At 43.1% G+C, this 19,981-nt stretch overlaps 1 protein-coding gene across 1 annotated transcript in view; it reads right to left on the reverse strand.

Moving 5' to 3' along the window:
• SLC15A2 (solute carrier family 15 (oligopeptide transporter), member 2) overlaps positions 1 to 19,981 on the reverse strand; it is a 38,790-nt gene that overhangs the window by 13,752 nt on the left and 5,057 nt on the right. The window contains exons 4-13 of the mRNA XM_010082999.1: positions 18,732 to 18,824; positions 17,553 to 17,652; positions 12,377 to 12,467; positions 10,137 to 10,214; positions 7,403 to 7,485; positions 5,792 to 5,878; positions 5,371 to 5,460; positions 4,994 to 5,038; positions 2,728 to 2,760; positions 1,576 to 1,664 (exon numbers count right to left, since the gene is read on the reverse strand). Of these exons, the coding sequence (XP_010081301.1) occupies positions 1,576 to 1,664; positions 2,728 to 2,760; positions 4,994 to 5,038; positions 5,371 to 5,460; positions 5,792 to 5,878; positions 7,403 to 7,485; positions 10,137 to 10,214; positions 12,377 to 12,467; positions 17,553 to 17,652; positions 18,732 to 18,824 (789 nt within the window). The remainder of the gene's footprint in view (positions 1 to 1,575; positions 1,665 to 2,727; positions 2,761 to 4,993; positions 5,039 to 5,370; positions 5,461 to 5,791; positions 5,879 to 7,402; positions 7,486 to 10,136; positions 10,215 to 12,376; positions 12,468 to 17,552; positions 17,653 to 18,731; positions 18,825 to 19,981) is intronic.

Genomic DNA, 19,981 nt, shown 5'->3' on the forward strand with positions numbered 1-19,981 from the left:
AGGAATGAGGAAAAGAGAAATGTATAGTTTGTGTCATCAATGTTCCTGACCATCTGTGGCATCATTCTGGGTTATTTCTCATGCCGATACATTTACATTTCTAGAGAATAAAGAGCTTGTTTCTGAACTTGGAGAAAAACTAATCCAACTCTACCAGAGTTACATGAGACAACCTGATATAAAGCAGAATAAAATGGGTCTAGAATGACAAGTCCAAACTGAGTATTGAGTTGTCAAAATTTGAAACAAATCTGGTTCTAGGTTCAGTGGTCTCTACTCTTTGTGATGGTCTGGATTCACATTCCAGACTGACTAGGATCCAGATTAGGAACCCAAATTCTGTCTCTCAGTTGCATGCCCTGGGATAAGAAAATATTTACTGCTTGCATCTTGTAATTTAAAAAAAAAAAAAAAAAAAAAAAAAAGTTTGATTTTCAACGCTGCATCGGAATTTTGTAGCACAAACTTTTGCAGCCACACAGGCCAACTCCCTGCAGGCTACAGCATTTCCACTGCAGCTAAACTGGGTAGGAGCCTGTCAGTATCCCACATCCAAGGGACAGAAACAGCACAGCATTCAGTCCTAATCAGGGCATGAGTTTGTGCTGCTGGGTGAACTAGTCTGTGAACTGGTCATCAGACACAAAGTTTACTGTTGAGTCGAGGCTCAGTCCAGGGCACAGGCTTACACGGAGGCAGCATGGAGAAGCACAGCTTCTGATGTGTGTCCTCCAAAGGGCACCACTGCAGGGCTGGACAATGCCTTTGACCTGTCTTTAGGTGCCAGTAATTCAACATGATGGGAGAGGATCAGTGGAGTGAAGGGACAGGCTTTTGAGGCTCCTTCTATCCCCATTTGATGTGGTTTTTTCTATTCAGCATTTTAGGCCGGATCAGGAACACGCTTTATAAGCCAATCTCCTCCTACTCATCGCCCCTTCCCACCCTGTGGTTCAGAGTGGTGCCGCAGCATGGAAACTTGGTTCCTTTCAGCTGAAACAGCACTGGCAGAGGCACTCCAGAGGGCACATAACATACTCCCACTGCTAAAGGGCATCAGTTCACAGATGCTGACTACAGATACTAAAAACCCCCAAATGCATAAAGTGGGTCTCAGAGCCAGCCTGGAGGTCTGCTCCTATTTCACTGCACTTCTTTCTAACATACACTTGCAATAAAATACTTGGGCCATATGGAAATTCCTTTATGTATTCATGGGTTCAGATTCTGGTACAGAATCTGCTTTCACAACATCACATGTAGCTCACATGGGACAGTGAGTTATGCCTGACAGGGACCTTTCAGGGAGGGAATTATTTAGGAGTGATATAAGAGATAAGGTTGATCAAATTCAAAGAGGGACTGTTCGTATTTGCTTTCACGGAAAACCTGTACAGCGCAGAATCCAACATTTCCAGGGCCTATGGAAGAGGGTGGTGCTGCCTATTGGGGCTGAAGTAGGGGCAAGTACTGGGAAGGGTGAATAGAAATTTGTGTTTCTTCTTAAAAGCTATTCTGCACACTTGCTGTAAAAGAATAAGAACGGAGGCATCTGCATTGTCCCCAAGTACTTACGTGAAATTAAATTTGCACATGTTTATCAAGGGGTAGAGACCAAGGTCAAAAATTGGGATGAAGACAAGAATAAGAAGTGGATTTAAGAACTGCAATACAAAAGAATGGGAGTTTAGTGACTAGAAAGCAACTTCCAGTAATTAAACTCATAAAGCACTGTTCTCCAGAAATAATTCCATTACAGAAAGGACATGAACAAACACTTAAAAAACCTCCTTTTAAAATATAATAATAGTTTGGAATCCGACAGCTTCTGTTATTTGGTTTTCACAGGCACAAATACATTTTGTTTATATCCTCCCCCCCAAGAGGTAAGCAAGCATCACTGCCCCAATTTCCCTGAAGAGAGAACTGAAGCATTATGTTTTTAAAAGTACAAAACCCACTGACGATAGAAGCAGGCAACCTTCAGTGCTGTGGTGGGACCTTGCAATAAATCAGCAATAATGGAAACATCTTGGGACTTCAGCAAAATCCCAGAGGAACAGGCACCATTCTGTAAGACTGGCAATTTCTTGCTCTTCCACACAGCTTGGTAATCCCCCAGGAACTACATTTCTCCCAGGAGGGCCAGAGCTCGCCTGCCAGCCAGCAGTGGCAGAGCAAGAAAACAGAGTGTGATGGAGAACAAGCAGACAGAGATGCTGTTTCAGTTTCAAAGCAAGATTTCAGGGAGCAGAACAGCTTTGAATTTCTCCAGAGCTGTTCAGTGTAGGAATTGTAATCAATTGTGACAACATGGCACTGTCTTGGAGCCCTCACATTTTCATCTGCCCTGCAGGAAGGGAAGAAGAAAACATATTTCAGGTACAATGCTCATCCCAGAGCAGGGGCATGTTAAAAGGAGGCACAGCTTGTATCTCCCACATGCCAGCACTAGTTCAAGTACTATTATGATGGCATGTCTCCCCACACCACTGCACTATTCTGCAGGATTCAGCCTCTGGGTGAGGACATCCTTGGGGTCTCTAAGCTTTCAAAACAACTAGTGAGCAAAAAGGCAGAGTCCAAACCACAGCAGTCAGGAGGAACACTGCTATTACCTTCAAAAGGAGCAGAGAAAGGCCACTGGTCCCATGACAAAAATAAAAATGAGAGAGAAAAGTAAAATACATTTCTGAGGGTTATTTCCTACAGTATAGTATCCTTTACCTGCATTTGGTCAGGCTGAAGGACATATATTCCCTGAAACAAAAAAGATATTCCAAGTGATTCAGAAATACCATAATATAACAGTGCATATGGCAAATAAGCAAGAAGCAGTCCAGGACAGGCCTTAGCAGCAAAGGTGGTTTCCTGAAATGCTTTATGTTGGCTGATATTGTGCCCTTGACACTTGTCATCTAAGGACACTGTGTTTGATGAGAATCATTTTGCAGAAGGAAGCTACACTCAGACCTTGATATATGGCAGCTGGGACATAGCCTATGCCAGGTACTGAGGCCCATCCTTCAGACTGGCTGAGCCATGAGCTAGGTCAGTGGGGAGGAATGGGCATGTTACTGTCCCAGGTGGGATTTTGACTTAGAGTTTCATCCCTCCTTGCTTCTGTAATGGGAAAAGCCCAGATCCTGCGAGTGAGCTCTCAAGCTTCAGGATCCTCTGACCAATGTTAGCTTTTCTCCCAAGCACCTCAAAAGGATAACAAAAGACCACCCCTGAGCCAGAGGGCTGCACAAACACCTCTTTCCTCCTTCCCTCTGTCCATGGAGCAGGGCACTGAATGGGCTTTGGTCAACTGTTCAACTGTGATTTCTTGGTTTGAGCCAAGAGTCCTCAAGGCTATAAGAAGTGCCTCACCCTTGCATCACTGTATTCAGCCCCCAAAACTGGGCAAGGTCAACAGAGATGGACGGAGGGATCCCAGTCCCCAAAAGGGACTGACCAGCTGCCTCCAGGGAGGGGCTGGTGTTCTTCTGAACTCAACACAATGTTTTTCATTTTGAAATTAAGACAAAGTGAAGAGGGGGAAAAATAGGAAGCAAATAATATTTTTCCAATAAAGTGCTGGGGGGTGTCTCCTGTGTGCCAGGATTGTCCTGAGCTGAATCTCGAATCGCTGCCTGTCTCTGCCAGCAGCTGCCTCCTGCAAGAGCAGAAACCACTGGTCATGGCAAAGGAGCCTAACAATTAAAAATATCAGGTAAATATCCCCTCCTGCTACTGTGTGCACACTATACAAATGTGTCATTAGGAAACAAGCATGCAAACATTTCATCTCGCACTAAATCATTCCCTGTGTAACTCCAGACTTCCTAGCTGAGCCATTTGTCTACAGAAGGGAAAAACACGGAATATTACAAAAATGAACTCCAGCAAGCCTAATGGAGGGATCACCCCAATGTTGCAGTTAACTCTCACATTCATGAGTTTGAACATCCCACCAGTGGAGAGGGGATGAGACTGAAACACAAGCCAAAAATCTATCCAAGTTGGTGTGATAAAAAAAGCCCTGAATATAACCCTCTCCACCAGCAAGAGTTTAATAACTGACACCTTGTGATTCTTAGTTCTTCTGCTAATGGAACACTAAGTGCACACAAGCAAAACAGCAGAAAGCAAAGCTTTTAGATACACATCACAAAGACTGTGTGAACTTTCACTGTTTTTTCTTTCTGAGGTGGATAAATATTACCCAAGGTGTAATCTTTTTCATGCCTCATTTGAATTAATTAAGGCTAATGAGCATCACATATTGAGAGCCCAATTTTAACAGGAATGACATAGAAGGGCTCAAATTTTGGGCTTTCAGTCAATTGTAAACTCAAAAATGGGTATTTACAATCCTAAATTCTGATGTGAGCATCCACAGGTAAGATCTAGATGGCCTGTTAAAACATATATGTCCAGAAACTAGCCCTGTATGGTGGCATCTTTAGGCAGATAGCTGGTCTGCATTTATCTGCCACTGCACCCTGCATGATTTGCCATTTGCATCTTTGAAGAACTTTATGGCTACTAAGTAATCTTCATCACATCTCTACCCTATACACAAGATTCCCGGTGGTTTTGTGAGCCTTCATTAATGTACCACCAAGGAAGCCAGAGCAGAAATATACAACTACAATGGCTCTAGTTACACCTTAAAAAAGCTGTGTGAACTTTCCCTGACTTGTCTTCAGTGAAGGTACAAGACTGGAAAACCTACCTGCTCAAGGTCACAGAGTGACTGGTTGCCAGTAGGTCAGCACTGCTGACCCTGCAGGCTGCTGATGGCTCCCCAGCCCTCGCTTCTTATCAAGATGTGCTGTGATGAACTGAACATGGCTGCACAGAGCATCTCACTTCTAACCAGCAAAAGTGCAACTCCCTCAGACTGATCAAGCAGATGCTCTTAGTACTGTGAGACTCTGGTTAAAAAGCAAGAGCAGTGATGTTACTACTAGTCTTACCAGCCCTGATGACATTAAGTACTCACAAAATCAGCATTCATTTTTGTGGCTTGCAAAGTCCACCTGGATCCCTAAGGAGAAAACAGACAGCTGTGAAGCCTTCAAGATGTCCTATGGGACTAGAAAACATGGGGACGGAGAAGACAGTGCTGGAGGTATTATTTCCCATCTATTCCTTCCCTTCCCTGTAACGCCTGCCAGTAGGCAGGGCACATTCTTCCTTCTCACCCAGCAGGATTGTGAAGGAATGGCCAACAGTGACAGTGGGTACTGCCTCAGCAAGCCCCTGGACACCTGGTAGGAGCATGGCACTCTGAGCCTCCAGGATGCTTTTGTGTTACCCTGGAAGGACAAGGGTGCACACCCAGGCCAGCAGGCAGACCTGCAATGCACTGTACTGTACCTGCTGATCAAACAGGGCCCAGAACATTGGCAGCGGTATGAAGAGGAAGAGAACGCGTGTCACCATTTTAACCTCCCCAATCAGCTGTTTCTACAAAGGGAACAGGCAAAAAGGTAAGATGGGGGTGAAAAGCCAACAGGTGATTCAAGCCACAAAGCATGAGAGCTCCTATTTTTTCTGCATGGCAGTTATTTATTGCACTTACTCATGATATTGGACATATTTGCATTTCTGCATTTCAGTGTAGCACCTAAAGTGTCCATTAAGGGTCAGGAGAGTACAGATGTGGGAAGCAACAAGACAAATGAGAGCCCAGTGCATGTGAGGAGTGGTATGGCCAGGCCACTCTTTCTGTCTCCCCTGTCTGTCTGACTGTCTCTTCCCTTCCCCCTCCAAATCTGCCAGGTAGAACATCACTTACCGAGTATTTTTCTGAAGCCCAGTCCAGCCAGTGATCTCTCTTTGGAATCTGACTGGAGCGGTTTTTCAGCCGGTTTTTAATAGCAAACTAGGGAGAAAAACAGGTGAATAACTCCCTCTTGGCATATCTCCCCTTGTCACATTCCCAACTGAAGGCAGTCCTCCCCACCCCCAAAATGTAAGCAGTGACAGAAAATTGCAAGAGTATTGCTGGACACTTCAAAAATCTTGGACTGGATGCTTTACAGCCAATTCTCTGCAGGGAAGTTTCTGTGACATTAGTTGATGAAAGTATGATGTGGAAATGAACTACCTCATGGGCTTGTCTTTTGGAGACAAATGTTACACTAACCCCCAAAGACTGCTGCATGCTTGATTTAAAACATGCTACATGTTTTACATGTTTACAGGACGAGGGGGAATGTTTTTTAACTAAGATAAGGGAGATTTAGGTTGGATATTAGGCAGAAATTTTTCACACAGAGGGGGGAGAGGCACTGGAACAGGTTGCCCAGGGAAGCTGTGGATGCCCCATCCCTGGAGGCATTCAAGGCCAGGCTGGATGGGGCCCTGGGCAGCCTGCTCTAGTGGTTGGCAACCCTGCCTACAGCAGGAGGGTTCAAACTAGGTGATCTTTAAGGTCCTTTTCAACCCAGGCCATTCTATGATTCTATGAATCTACATGATAAAGTTTTAAATATAATTTCTTCAGTTCTCTTCCAAAAAGCACCTGTCAGACTGACCCCCGTGCTGAGGAGGAAATGTGATGTCACAGCCAGAACTCTCACTCCCTTCTTGTTCTCTAGACCTTTCTTTACACATTCCTGGTGCAGCCCATGTCTCATTCACTCCTAGACCAGCTTTCAAGTTGGTCTGTTACTGGAGGAGAAATCAGTGACATCAAATTTGTAACTTGTTTGTTTATGCTGTGTGCTCCAGTCACTGAACACTCTGAACACAGCCATCCTGGCAAAAAGAGTGGCAGACCTCACTTAGAAATCCTGTCTTTATGATCTGGCCTGTTTCCCCAAGGTAAATCTGCCCCTAAGATTGACCTAGGTAAAAAGAAAACATCTTCTGTTAGCAATAGCTTCCTGAAAAAGAAACATGATTATCCACCTAATAATAAGAGAGAATTTTTTCACATACTATATTAGGCTCACACACACTATGAAAAATAGTTGATAAGCCTATAATGCAACTTCAGTAGGTGTCTTTTGCATTTACACAAACATGCTGAATGTGTATAATATGAACGTGTACTACTACTGTACATACATGTCAGTAAAATTATTCATCTGAAAAAAATTAGTCATATATCTGATACTCTGTGAGTTTCTGAGTTTTCCTTTCAGTTCAGTCTCCACCAGCACCTGCCACTAGTGGTTGTACTGACATCAGCTGAACAGTTCATGGAGCTAAGGAAAAACAATTGAAATGTTGGAAGAATAAACTAGGACCTAAATGTATTTCTTATTCCTTACAGCTCAACAGCAAGATGTCCAAGAGCAGCATATACAAGAACTCCAAATGTCACCTCCCCTTTCCCTTTGCAGTTTTCTGACCTGCAACCTCAGAGTCATGCATGAAGAAGAGAATGGCACACACTTACGCCGATGCATTTGCACACTTCAAGTAAGACGTTTCCTTGTGGTGGTGTTTTTCTGTACAGTCCACTTCCAGCAATGAACACAACTGAAAAATATTATAATCCAAAAGGGAATTCCCATGACTGAGGCTCAGTCCTGCACTGGCTTCTGGGGAGGATCCCCCACCCCTATATTCAGCAAATATCCTCTCCCATTGGGGCTTACAGGATTGCACTTTTAACAGAATAAATATATAGGACTCCTTTAATGCCTTCAGATGGAAGAAAATGCAACATCCTACAAGAGGCAGTGTGTTCCCTAGGAAGGCACTGCCATCTTTTCATGATCTGCTCTAGCACAACAGGCGCCTCCACATCTGATTCATGCCGGGAAGCAAAGCTTTGAAAATTCCCCCCATCTATGCTTTTTGTAGGCTAAACTTAAAATACAATTCACATTGAATTGCTGCACCTGATGTTGGAAATCAGCCTTAAGTCATTGCAACCATGAGGATTAATCCAGTTCCAATGTGGGCTGTATGTACTTGTATCTCACATACATTTCAATGGAAACTGCCACAAAGGTCACTGCATCACACACTGGAGTTAACAGAAATTACCTCCATTTACGGTTTCCATGAAGGGATATACAACTTAAGATATTGTTTTGTCTTGGTTTTCTCCCTCAAAGCAGAAAGAATATTGGACCGAGGCTTCAAAATCCTGTCAGAGAGGGGGCTATCTGACTACATATCATTTGTCCTGCTCTTTGAGAGCCTCTGAGCACATTGCAATTCCAAAGACGTTAGCAGGGAGAAGCACAATAAAAGCTGAGCATGAAATCCATATAACAAACCAACCTCAATGTTCTAAACTAAGCCAATTGTCTGTGTCAGTCCACAGCCAGGGGAGAAAAGCAGGCACCTCTGTCCTAACACAGGAGGCCTGAGACAGTGCAGGGAACTCACCATTTCTCTTTTCTAACTATGAAGACCCTTTGCATCCAATTTTGACTTTCATAACTGTCAGAGAGACCTCTGAAGTCAGTTTAGGTGAGTCGCAGTGAAAGATCCTTTTCCAAAGTCACCTAGAGTGGCTAGTTGCACTACCTAAACTTTAGCATCTCCTGTGGACCTGTTGGTGCCTCTAAAAGGTGATTCATTAGGTTTGTTGAAATACCCTCTGGCAATATCATTGACTCCTTTGGGAACTGTGGTTCTTCTATTAGGTTTGGCATCTGGAATTAAATAATATCAATCTTCTCCCATCTTTCAGAAACAGAAGCAGCCCAGAAAATCTTGCTCTAAGATTTCCATTCTGCCTCTAAATCTATCCATGCTTTCCATCATCACAGGGAGAGGGCCAGTCAAGGCTGAAGGGGTATTTTCTCCAGTTCTGCATGCTGCTCACATAGTCCAATATATAACTTCCAAGAGCATTTTAGCATGTTACAAAAGAACACAGAGCTGCTTTGCCGGGCAGGCCGTGGAATCTGGCAGCAGGACACTAGCTAAAAACACATTTCGATTGATGCCCTCACCAAAACTGCAATATTTACACGTCCGTTTTCCCCTGGGCAACTACTACCCTGCTAGAAACATTTATCACACAATGGCACACAGAGGAGCCTGTGCTGCCTTAAACTAATAGGAACAGGCCACAGGGAAAAGAAAAGCTTCTCAGGCCCGTGACCATGCACTTTTTTGAAAATAATTTCTGTAACGTTAGCTGTGGCCTGATGACATTTCTCCAGTGCTCTGATTCTTCTCTCTGATGGAAGTTTGAGGGGAGAGAGCAGCATTCACATTCTCTGGGGGATGAACTTTTGAAACCACAGATGCTGTGGTGAAATTACACAATTGCTTGGTCTCTCAATTAAGCTAACAAGCTGAATGAGAAGACACCCCATGCTGTGTCAAAACCTCTCAAATGCAGCATAATAAGGGGACTGTTCCCCTCAGCAGCTTGCAACTGTGAAACTAAAGCTAATGGGGTGTCCTCTGTATTGGCTACCAAGGAGTAGCATTAAGAATATAGAAACTGCTGAGTATTTTATAAGGGTTGAAGAAGAAATCTTGAAAAGTACATTAATGGGGCTAAGATGTAAGCTTTAGGAAGTCGGGTGATTGAAGCTGCCTTCTGACACTTGGACAATAAGGGCTTTTTATTGCAACATAATAATAAACTGTGATTGTAATTGTGAGAATTACTTCAGCTGAGCAAAGTGAGACAGCTCAGAATAAAGTAACATCTCGTTCAGCTCCTCCTGCGATTCCTGTGTGGTGCACAGATTCTGAAGCAAAAGTCTGAGCCATTAAAGATGCCCCCAAGCTGCAAAGAGCCTGTGGAAAGGCTAGAAGTAGCATGCTAAGCTTCTCTTCTATAAGCTGAGGAGCTCTGAGGACTGCTCAGATTTCAGCTCAAAGGCCAAGCCTGCTCATAAGCAAAGCTGCAAGCCATCAGGAGAATCATACTGGTGCCCGCCTTTGCTCTATAGAGCAAGGCAATTGTATTATGAAACATCCAACAGGTCACAGTATCATAACAAAGGATTGCAGGAATACCACGGTCTGCCCACTACTAAGTGAACTAGTGATTATTCTTGCTGTTCTGAACTGTGGATGACTGTGGATGGCCTTGAACCCTTGAGTTTCCCGTTGCAGTATCCATCCAGAGATAGTGAATTTGTGCATTTTCTCATTTATCCATGGACACAATAATGGTAACTTCCATTACAAACTTTATCGTTGCTACTCACCAAGTGCCAACACCATCAGTGCTGCTGGGACACCAAAAGCCAGTGCATAACAATCCTCTCCAAAACATTTCACATCCCCTGAAAAAGAAGTCAGAAATAAAAGCACCTCATTACAATCAGACTTATGTTACTGGGGCCTTTGATTTGCTTCCCCTAAATCAGTCTCTTCCTCTGGCTTTAAATCTTCCTTGCTGGTGTTTGACATTGTGAATGGAATCTCCTTGAAATAGCTGTCCTCCCTTGACAAAGACAATTTGGAAGCAGGGTTGGTGTCTGCCAGTAAAAGCAGCTGATAATGGGATATTGATGACAATGGTAAAAGAGAGGGGGCAGACAAATAGGCAAAAAGAAGTAGTAGGAACTGTAATTGGGAAAGAACTCACAACACTTAAAATAACCTGAAGCCATTCTGTATTTGCCTAGATCTAAATAACTAGTACTGTGTTTCCACATTATTTTGTGCCAGCTTCATGAGTTATTGAGCTAAAAACCTGAATCTGATTTCATTACAATTGACAGTGGACAAAATGGAAGCCATTACCCCTACTAAGTGGGAGCACAGGATTAGTCTTAATACTGCAGTTCCCTTTCTTGCCACCTTCCCAATCTCACTAGAGGCAGCCTGCTCCAAATGTCGGGTCTTGCAACAACCCATCAGGAAGCCAGGTTTGTTACAGCATGGCTTTGATCAATCTGAGCTATGGTTCACTGAAACCCTGCACCTCTTGGACCATGTCAGTTCTCGCACCATGTGAATTTAGAGGTCCAGTTGCAAACAGCAAGCCAGCAGCGGGGTCTGTGTTTGTATGCCAGTGGCTACAAACTACTGCATTCTTACATGCAGTAATAACAAAATGGCTAAAATAAGCCGACATAGTTAACAGGAAACCAACCCACAAAGGCTTCAGTTGTTCCTGTTTGTTGTCGCCGGGCAGTTGTGGTAGCTGCATAGCTGTGTGCATGCACAGCATTTATTTACTTATTTTCAGCAAATCATCTGAAATCCAGCAAAGCTGGCAGAGAGACATTATGGGCACAGTGAACGTTTGACATGCAAAATGAGTTGGATTTCTCCACCTAAAAGTCCAATATATTTCCACATTTCTGCCAAATGTCTATGAACTTGATTTCTTGTTCTTCCAAGAAAAGCTTTCACACTTAGCGGAAATTTTACTCTTCCCCCATCCTCTCCACCTCATTTCCATGCTGCAGCTAGTTCATTGCGCTAGGCTATATTGGCACAGGTTTTGATGTTCAAAGGGGAGTGGATTTTCATCTGCTTACTGACTACATTAAGCAAAAGCCCCTTCCCAAAACAATGCTGGCCTGGGGACACTGGTGAGAGAAAGAGCAAGAGATACAGCGTTTGTCTTTGCCCGTATGCATGGTGTAAATATGAGGGAGGCACAATTGCCCATAGCCTTGTGAAATGAACAGCCTGTTAAAGTAACCACTCCGAACAAAAAAAGCTTCCTGGAGGCCACGGAACAGAATGAAAAAAATTGTTACTAAGTGTGAAAGCTATCTAGTCCCTGTCCCCATCCCCATCCGCCTGCTGCTCTACCTCTGTGTCTGTATTTACACGTGCCAATCCCCTTGGCTTCTAGGCGGTGCGATACAATGAAGTAAGTGCAGAAAGACTCAGGGACTAAAAGGGGTTGTGCAAGCTGGCTAGAATGTAAAGTAGGTCTTAAGTGGGGCATAGGCCTGTGCTTTGTTTTCAAGGCTAGTTGCTCAGGACTGCAATCTTGCAAGCAGACCCAAGCAGACACGCCTGGGTGCCAGGACAGAGCCCTTTAGAAGTCAGCAGTACCCTGTTGGAGGGAGAAGGTAGGACTTCAAAACCAGCCCTGCTAAGTTTTTTTGCCCTGACACCTGCACAGGACAGCAGAGATCAGTTCCCATCCACAGGCTATCTGCAGGCAAGACGGGGGAATAATCCTTCAGTGGCAATGAGGAGGATTAGATGACCATATAGGTCCTTCAACCTTTCATATTTTAATTCTACAGTTCAGGCTGGCTTTGAAATACAACCAGGAATATAGTTTCTGTGACTTGTCTGCTAGTGCTATAAATCTGTTACACTACTACAGCAGGATTAACAAGGTGTAAATGCAATACACTGGCTACTCTACAGAGAATGTAATTTCTGCCATTCAGTTGTCATAAGAGCCTAACTATGCACAGCAGAGTATTCAGAGGGCAGATAATTTATTCTCTTATTCTAAATCAACACTGACCTCTTAATACAGGAGTTACAAACGTGGAGATCAAACTTCCAGCATTAATGGATAAATAGAAGATGGAAAAAAATTTGCTTCTCTCTGAGGTCTAAAACAAGAGAAGACAATATTAATGTCACAGCTAACACACAGCATTGGGCTTGCAAATTGAACACTATCAATTCTCTTGTTAGGAAGGCTGGGTAAATATTGACATGCAGCGCAGAAAATGTTAAGCAAACAAGCTTGCGCCCTGGTGATGGTAAATCTCACACAAATCAGCTTGTGTTACTTGAGAAGCACTCTGGGGCTTTTTGGCATTTCAGAGGAAAAGCCACCGCTTCAAGCGTGTTGCAAGACTGGAAGAAGGGGAGAGCATTTACTTATTCATAACAAGTAACATGATTCAGATCCTCTGTCACCTAATTCAATCCAATTTAGCAGCATTTGACAAGCTCATAATTTCTTCCCATGTCTGAGCTCTTTTTTTTTTTTTTTAACCTCCTCTCCTGTGTAGAAATAGAAAAAGAAACCTGTGTATTTTGAGAAGCATCCATGAGAAAGTGCCAGCAAATGAGAGGTATCCATCAGACAGGAGATTACCAAACTGAGGCCAGTCAACCTCAAACTTATAGGGTAAAAATTAAATCTATGGGAGCAAATTCAAGAGCCTGATGGAGACATGAACTCTAAGAGTTCAGAATTTAACTGATGTTGTAACCTATTAGAGTTCATACAGTCACAGGATTACTGTTGATCTTCTTTCTTCCTGCATAACTCATAAATTGGAAGGAATCGAGAACCTGATGCAGAGTTTGGTCCTTTTTGCAGGAGTAATGTGTGAAGGCATTCAACCAAGAGCAGTCTCTCCTTGCTTGCAGAAATGCACAGTCACATGCACACACACAGTGCTAAACCTCCACCCTGTGCCTGGGTGGGCCAGCAGAGTGTAGAAAGAAAAGAAGGCTACCTGACCTACCCCACTCATTTCCAGCTATGGGACACCTGCGTCTGTGAAATCAGCATTTAAGGATGAGCCCAAGCCCAGGCAGCCAACATACTCCGTACGTATCTATGCTTTGCCCCCAGCTGTTATCAGGTAGCGGGCAAATTGCCTGGGACATGGCTTGGTGCCTAGCAGAGAGCTCATTAGGGCACCCTGAGCCACACCTCTATGACCTGAGTGACACTTGAATGTGAAGCTTTAACTTAGCTGAGTGTGAGGAAGATCCTCAGGGGCCTGGGTCTGTCCCCTCTCCTTATAATATATCCTGCTTCCTTCTGCTCCCTGAGACAACAATATTCACAAGGCTAGAACACAGGAGAACACATGAAGAATTGCAGGCAGCTAAAAGAGGACAGCTCTTAAGGAATGAAGCCTGGGATCCAAAACTGTAACAAAACTTCATGTGACTGATGGGACAGCCAACGGGAAATATTGCTACTTCATATAGCAAAAAGCTTCTTATCACAGGAGATTACTGCAGGGAGGGTGGGCAGGTGGGAGGGCTTTTCTTTATGTCCCCTTGTGAAGCAGGTACTGGGAAGGTGAAGGTGAGAGCCCCATTGCCTCTCACTGTCACATACCAAGGAGTCTGGGGGTACCCTCACTTGGATTAAGGGCTTTTTTCCTTGCCCCAGCACAGTTATGAAGATCTCATCAACTTGAGCTTTTCGCTCTTCCACAATTTTATTTCCTAGTGTGTCCCAGGCAATCTAATCCATACATTACTTGTAAATTCTTTATCCTGGATTAAAGGATTTGTAAACCTTACAACAATCATCTCTATGCCATGTTCCCATGGTTAATAGTGAACAGCACTGCATCTTACTACCTCTTACATTCCACTTCTGTCGTTACCAGTGTTTTTGATTACCTGGAGCTTTCTACTGCTAAGCTAGTAAAAGTATATTTTCCTCTTCATTCTACCTTTGTGACTAGTTATTTGTCATCATAAGGAAATGTAACAGCAATCTCTCCTGCTCCCAGAATAGCCCTGCCACAGCTTGACATGTGTGGTGCAGTAGAGTCCTCACAGTCCTGTCCTCTTCTAGTTAAATCCCTTATGCCAGATCTCTAACCCTTCATATCTGAGCAACTCAGAATTTCTGAGAGCTGAGAGAAACTCAAGCATGCAGGTCTTAACATGATAAAGTCTAGAGCAACAATTACCAAAAGCATGTACTGGTAAGAGAAGAGGGTAGAGATGAATAAATAATTTAGGGCATCTTATTTCACACATTTTCAGATTTCAGCGATGGAAAAAAAAGTGGTCAGAGAGAAGCAGAAATGAGTGTAAAAATAATGACCCAGCAGCTTGCAAATTACACTGACTGGAAAAAAGAATTCCCTCCCTCTTTTCTTAATCTTTGGAGCAGACATACATTAACAATGTGATTTGGATTAGCTAGTTTGAGAAAAGGTACCGTACACAGTAATCCTGATCTCCTTGGCAACCAGAAAATAAAGAAACAAAGAGAGAGCTACTTAGTACCTTAAACACCATATCACACTGTTTGAAAGCAGCTTTGGTCCTCAATTAATATGCACAGCAGCCTTTGCATTCATATAACATATCATAAATATAATTTTGTTCAGGCATTTTTAGCTTGGACTCGTAATGCCATAGACAAAGATGCTTGGAAATCTCCTGCACATAAATATACTTTCCCTATCTGACCTCCTGAATCCATCTCTGTTTGTAGTGGTACTATTCTCAAAGTGGCAGGTCCAAGTCTATTACACTACAGTACTTAAAAGAAAACCAGACCGATGGTGTGCATTTACCTCAAAATATAACTTTGTCTCCACATGGGAAGAGCAGGGGCAATTTATTTATTCACGTCATATACAGAACTACCACATCCCTAGTTTCCAGATGGAACAACTAAGCCTGTGCACTTAAGGGCTCAGATGAAGTTTATTGGTGTCCTGAAAACTAAGGGGGAATCAAATGCTTCATTTCACTGGGAATTTTCAAAACTTATTTCATCCTACCTGGAGTGGAAGACAAAAAACATTATAAGCCCTCTCAAACACCACTCTGGAGGGGAGAAATATTCTGGTTAGCCTCAAACCTTTCATTCCTTACAAAATCAAAACTTCTCATTCCCATTTTGAAAACTTAAATTTCCTATCACATAGCACAAAACCTTTTTTTTCTTATGAAAGGCCAAGTCATTTCAAAATGGTAAAATACAAAACTTTCCATTCTGAAAAGAATGAATAGACCAGAATGCATTGTCCTTATCAGAAGGCTTCTTACAGTTTTCTTTTTCTAAATTAGTTTTTCTTGAAGACAACACACAGGTGAATGTTTGAGCCTTAGTATTTGATAGATTTGTTGGAGAGGTGCAGTCTGAATGCTAGAGAATGGGCACAGGCCACACAACCACAGACAATAAAGTTTTTTCTCTGCAACTCAGTTGTGGTTGTAAATTTGGGATAATAATATGTATGTGGCTGACTGAGGTGCTGAGATTCATTAGCTGAAGTCTATAAAACACTCTGAAGATAAGTGGTATATATTATCATACTGTAATTAGGTGGTAATTGAAAGATGCTGGATAAACATTATTAATCATTAATATTCATAGAAGTAGCACTTCTGAAAACGCTGCTATAACACCTGTTACAATCCTTTTGGGACAACCACTGGTGCTGCAAGATGGGATGCCCACATGCGGGTATGCACACAGTGTATTCCCAGAGCACATGTGCCGTACTGCCAGCCTGCTTTTGGTCAGTTGTACCAACTGGGGAAGCTGGTGACCACCAGATGATTGCTGCTCCCTCTTCTGCAGCATCCTGTAAAGCACGGAGTCCAACTGACAGCACAGGATGGACATGCCTGCAGAAGGATCTGCTTTGAACAAATCACTATGAAACATCCTGGGTTTTGTTAGTCCTTAGTAACCATAAACTTCACCACTTCAGCATCACACAGTTCATACAAAGAAAGTACAAGTCTTCCCAAAACTTTAAAATAAACATTCTAGTCTATATTATTCATCCATTAAATGCTGACTACATGCTGGGGCATTGCAAAAGTCAGACAGGGAACTGTCCGACAGGGCTCCCATCCCTTGTCCAACCCTACCAATACATTTCCTGATAGACCATTAATCTACTGTCCTTCTTCAATGCCTCTGCTGATGGGAATTTCCATCTCCCAAAGGTCCTAGTCTTTTCCAGTACTTTTCTACATCTATTTTTCCTACTGTCAATCTTAAATTTTCCTTGAATGTAAGCCTACTCATCACAGACCCAAACACTTATTTTCTTTCTTGTAGCAGTGGCCTTCTACATATTTGAGGACTTATGCCATACACAGAAGTTGCTGATTTGAATATTGACATTGAGAAAACTAAAGTTTTTATTTATGTGTTAGGTCAACATAAATTGAAGTGTTTAATTTCAGGTCAATTAGAAAATTATGCTTTTTGGCTGAGGATTAGTACTTCCTGACCTGCTTGTCTTCTTTAAGCACGACCTTATCCCTGTCTGAGCCACTGTGCTGCGTAATGGGAGTTTGAGATTAGCACAGGCAAGGGGCTAAGCAGTCATGATGGGGAACAAGGACGGGAAGCAACTGGACTACGATTCAGAGGAGGCAGAGCATAAACAGAAATAAAAAGAAATATTTTCCCAAGTCCTCAGAACTGTCCATTTTGGAATATCTGGAAAACATTCTGGGTAGATTTGGTAGTAGCACGACTTTCAGAAGACTGGAATTTCCTACAGTTCTTTCTGAACAACACCTGAGACACAGACTATGACTGTTTTGAGGAAAAATCCCCAAGGAAGCATAGGCTGGTAATACAATTTTATCTTTCATTTGCTGTATGCTAGTGTAGTGCACTATAATCACCCCTGTTAAGCTGGTTCAGAAATGGCTACAATCCCATGATACATGATATAGGATCTTCCAATTACTCTGACATCCAATTAACATTTAGATGATTTGATGCATTATGACCTATAATTCCCAATATCAGTACTGTTCTGCTGTCATTTTCCTTTCCTGAAGCATTCAGATTCTCTCAAGTCTCATGCAAACCATCCTACCTCACATCTCACTACATCTTTTCCTAGCAAACTTGCCCTTATTCTAGTATGACAGGATTTGATTACATAAACATTCTCATAAAGTAAGCAGACACTGCAGATTTTAGGAAAGAAAAGAAATCTTACATGTTCCTCTTCAAACTGGTCCCCACCAAACGCAGAGACACAGGGCTTGATACCTCCTGTTCCAAGGGCGATCAAAAACAGACCAACCATAGACAGGATCCTTCATGCAAGAACAAAAATATCACCATTGCAGAACCTTTCCAGTGCTTACAAGAGCATTTTAGTGTCACCCAACCATGATTCCTGTGGTATCATTGTATTTTGCATGTGAGTAGTGATGATGAACCAGATAAGTGCAAAAAACAAATTAATTATCCTGATTTCTGCATTCAGTACGAGTCAATTAACCAAACAGTTTTTGTAATTTTCTTGCTGTTCTGAGGCCCAACAGACATACTAGAGATCAAAGTTCCATGGGATTATTTTTCACTCATATGAGAACAAAAGATTGCAGAGATCAACGGTGGGAGGGGGAAGGAGAAAAAAAAAAAACCACACCTTTTCCTGCAGCTTTTCAGCCCAGGTAAGCACAGACAAATAGTTTGAATTAGGCTCATTCTTGGGTGCTTTCTACCTCCTAGTCTTCTCGGAGTACCATTGACTCAACAGATTGTGTCTGTTGGAAGAGGAGTGGCAGGACTGGCCAGTTCAGGGACAAAAGGAAACCGTTCTGTAAATGAGATGTGCTCCTGCTTGCATGTGCTGAGAGAGCAGCTTAGAGCTGTGACCACTTAGGCAAAAACAGCTTAGTGGTTCCAGAGACACCAAGCTGGGGAACTACTCTGACGAGCCTATTAGTTCAGAATCTAGAGGTCTAGAGGGCAAGAAGGGTAGTACCCTATGGAAGAGACAGACACTCCCTCTGTCACTTCAGAAAATTTATCTTTGGTTTTGTGTTTCCACGCACACAGGGGAACCTTGGTGAGCTGGGCAGCTACGCTGATGAGGAAATGAGGGAGGAATGAGCCTGCGTCAGGCAGCTGGATGGAGGACACCAAACGCCAGTAGCATGGTGTAGTCTCTGGGTGATCAGAGGTCCCTGTCTCAAAGGGCTTAGAGTCTCCGTGGTGGTTTCCAACTTCTTTTCTTACTCAGACATCCCAAACCCTTCCCTGATAAAAGCAATCCATGCACAGCCCTCAAACTGCTGGCCTGATGGAGGTGAAACAAATGACAGTCCTGGGTAAATCAGCTACCATTGCAACCTACTACAACACTGCGGTTTCAACAGCTACTTACACATGAACCACCTGGTTGCCTAGGGATGGAATTGCACCGACTGACTTTATCAGATGGCCAACCACATACACAATGGAGAGGTAGATGATCGTCCTGTGAGGAAAGCAAACAGCAGTGACTGAAGATGCTGGGTGATGTACAATCTGAAAACAGAGTTTGCCTATGCTTCCCGATATGGCATGTCTACTTGGCAGACACACAAGGAACTGGCTTTTTCATACCACTGGTACAGCAGGCAGCTATAACTCTTTTGTGTCAACACTGAGTGCACCAGAAGAAAGAGACAGGCAAATGGGTTCAGATTAAGGAGAGACAGCCCCTGCTTTCTTTGCAGAGATTGCTAAGCAGAATAAACTAAAAATGTTCCAGTCTTGTCATGCATGGAAGGCTGCAAATAGAAGGTTCAGGTCCAACTCAGTTTCCACATTACTAATAACTGGTATTTTGTAGCATGTGCTTAAGTGAATCCCTCGACTGGAAGGCATCTATAGGGATTATTACCCACATTTGACCCACCTGACTAACATCCAGATTAGGAGTGTGGTTTCCCCATTACAAGTCTGTTGCAGTTCCCAAGTACCTCTGAAGGACTGTGCCCATCTATCTGTCTCCTCTGTCTTGGTGAGGGAGAAGAAGCAATCTGCCTAGGAGGATCAGGCTCTTCAGTGTATTCTATTCCTTCATCACCTTCAGGATTAAGCAATGTCTATGTATTTATGTGCAGACTAGACATACACAGAGGAAATGGAAGGACTTGTTAGGACAGAGGCACTAGAAGAAGCCCTATGAGCTTTGAGTACAGAAGTGGTCCTTGATGAATCCAAACCCTGGTTGCAACAGCTAATTTAGATCCATGTCAGGTCATTCCTAAAAGCCCCTCTAATCTGTTATCCTGTCCTCAGTACCAGCCGAGGTCCAGCGGTCCAGCTACAGCGAGAGCCACTTCCCATTAAGCCACTGGGATTACTCCAGGGAAAGTCTCCTGCCTACTGCACAAAAGTCAACATAAGGATTTACCTTCTCACAACATCATGCTGCAAGACAGATACCCTCAAATACCAATGAACATTGTTAGGTGACCTTAAAAAATAAACAGCCACTGCTATTTTGTTCATTCAAAGGGACAAGAGAATGACTAAAATTGAGCACAAAGAAAAAAGAACATTGATATCTCCTTAACTTTCTTCTGGGAAGGCGTATGGCAGCTGCTTTTTTCCTGTTGAGACTCTTCTGACAGATGTGCTTAGTCC

This window comes from Pterocles gutturalis, unplaced genomic scaffold, assembly GCF_000699245.1.
Source record: "Pterocles gutturalis isolate BGI_N339 unplaced genomic scaffold, ASM69924v1 scaffold13110, whole genome shotgun sequence".
Lineage (NCBI taxonomy): Eukaryota > Metazoa > Chordata > Aves > Pterocliformes > Pteroclidae > Pterocles > Pterocles gutturalis.